We start from the raw sequence: 2,570 nt of genomic DNA on the forward strand, positions 1-2,570 counted from the left end.
TTAATAGATGTACGTATTTATAATTTTTTGAAGTTTCCTAATAATTTCCGTTATTCCCTCTTCTCGCACATGTATGCTGCTGTACAAACCTTGTCGACATACGGCGACAGCAGATGCTTCCTTCTTCTGTTACTGCTTGAGCCTTTGTTAACAAGGAGAATGGCGAAGTTGTTTCAATTTGACTCCACAAAATTATAATGCGTGACTTGATTAGGCAAATTATAATGGCCTTCTATGCGAATTTTTGTATAGGATCTATAAAAGTTTAAACCTTTTCAAATTAGAATATGTACTATTTATATGATTGTATGTTGTAGATTTGATATTTTTCGCTTTCTTTTCTCGTTTTAACGCATTTGCAGAGCTCATAAACAGTAAAAAAAAAAAAAAATTAACATAGCAAATTTAAAAAGGAACAACATGTGGAAAAACTTGAACAGTGAATGCGAACGTAGTACTTCAGCTGATGATTGTTGTTTTAGTTTTCATTCTTGCTTGCTGCGCTGTTGTAAGAGGTGGTAATGATGATGTTGTTGTAGTTGCTGCTGTTGGCTTATGTAGCTTAGAAGTTATTCAAACATTTTTTATAACAAAAGTTCTTTTTACACTTGCTGCTAAGCACAGCAATCAATTCAACTCCTTGTCCTCTAAGTACTTGTATTCAAAAGTGAATCCCTCCTTTTTGCGTTGACTCCATTTCTCGTAATCAAAGTAGATGTACGTACCCTGCAAACAAAACATAATGGTTATGAATATTTTATTTAGGAGCTACAAATGCATGGGTCTCAATGACAGGAAAGAGGTTTAATAGCTAAATATAAAATGTGTATAGTAACTTTCCCAGTAAAAAATTGCAAGCTAGAGCGTAAAAGCCAAATGGAGCGTGAAATTGAGAAGAAGAGAAAACTAGCAGAAAAACTAGTAAAAACTTGCAAGTGAATAGTTGTTGCACTGTTTGGACATTTTGCTGTAAACATTTTACTATTTATAAATCAGTTTTGAACTCTTTGCTTTACACACANTTTAATAGCTAAATATAAAATGTGTATAGTAACTTTCCCAGTAAAAAGTTGCAAGCTAGAGCGTAAAAGCCAAATGGAGCGTGAAATTGAGAAGAAGAGAAAACTAGCAGAAAAACTAGTAAAAACTTGCAAGTGAATAGTTCTTGCACTGTTTTGACATTTTGCTGTAAAACAAAAAAAAACATTTTACTATTTATAAATCAGTTTTGAACTCTTTGCTTTACACACAAGCACTGGCACAGTCCAGTACATCAGTAATATTTTGATTTCCATTCATTTTACTTTTGTTTATGCTTAACCAATTTAATGGCGGCTTTCTTTTGCTAACTAATTTCTGTTAGTAAAAATTTCACTAGCAAGAATTTGCAGCTCTCCCGTGTTATTACGCTCTCGATTCAGTGCTCTCTTGCATATTTTTTGGGTTAATATACACTTTTACAGTAAAAATTTTCAGGTTCCAGTAAAAATTAGTACTATAGCAAATACTTTTTCAAATGTAAATACCTACATACATATGTATGTATTTTACATTAGTCCTAATTAATAATAATTACAAATTAATACAAAAACAGGCAGCATCCAAAAATTGAGAAAGCAATGTGACACTTCGAAGCAAGTGTGCAACCTTTACTTTATGGTGCCGGAAAAGTTTTAGCTCCCAACACGAAATATTCACCCTTATTGCGAGAGTCGTGTGGAATGCAAGTCGTTTTTCGAGAGTCGAATCGTGTCGACAATTTCACGGCATTGCCTAAAATTTCCACTCGACTAGTGTATTAAAATGGAAAAACTTGGCAGCACTGTATAATTTTCGACGATTTTGGTCGTTTACTTATTTCAGTACGACAGTAGACAATGCTACTGTTGACGAGTTGAGGCTGAATATGAACCGAAAGCATATCATTGCAATTTACTTGTTTTATCTTATATGCCATTCTTACTGCCTGCTATGTGACTATAACGTCACTAGACACGAATAAAGGCGCGAGCTCAAAAGTTGACGGCGANTGAGGCTGAATATGAACCGAAAGCATATTGCAATTTACTTTTTTTATCTTATATGCCATTCTTACTGCCTGCTATGTGACTGTAACGTCACTAGACACGAATAAAGGCGCGAGCTCAAAAGTTGACGGCGAAAAAAGACGCATAAAAAAACTTCAGCGTCAACGACTCTTAACATACTTCGCCAAAGTTTTTCATAAGCATCTTTTTTCGCAAATTTTTTCTACGCGCCTTTTTTCGCCGTCAAAACACTAGCGCACCTTTATTCGTGTGTAGCGACGATAAGTATTCACTAATTTTTACTTTCGCAGACGAGTTAACATTTTCGGGTTTCCTCTCATCCTCTTGGTTTGGGGTGCTGACTGATCATGATCAATGTGTTTATCGAATAGAACTATTAAATGAAAACTTACNCGACGATAAGTGTTCACTAATTTTTACTTTCGCAGACGAGTTAACATTTTCGGGTTTCCTCTCATCCTCTTGGTTTGGGGTGATCATGATCAATGTGTTTATCGAATAGAACTATTAAATGAAAACTTA

General features: G+C 34.6%; 1 protein-coding gene across 1 annotated transcript in view; it reads right to left on the minus strand.

Moving 5' to 3' along the window:
- Positions 1 to 299: 299 nt before the first annotated feature.
- Positions 300 to 2,570, minus strand: part of LOC108377084 (CCR4-NOT transcription complex subunit 3-like) — a 6,664-nt gene continuing 4,393 nt past the window's right edge. The window contains exon 10 of the mRNA XM_017633348.1: positions 300 to 726. Coding sequence (XP_017488837.1) covers positions 628 to 726 — 99 coding nt within the window. The 3' untranslated portion in view covers positions 300 to 627. The remainder of the gene's footprint in view (positions 727 to 2,570) is intronic.

The sequence above is a fragment of the Rhagoletis zephyria genome, unplaced genomic scaffold (assembly GCF_001687245.7).
Source record: "Rhagoletis zephyria isolate East Lansing unplaced genomic scaffold, Rhagoletis_zephyria_1.1 Rzeph_scaffold_11439, whole genome shotgun sequence".
NCBI lineage: Eukaryota > Metazoa > Arthropoda > Insecta > Diptera > Tephritidae > Rhagoletis > Rhagoletis zephyria.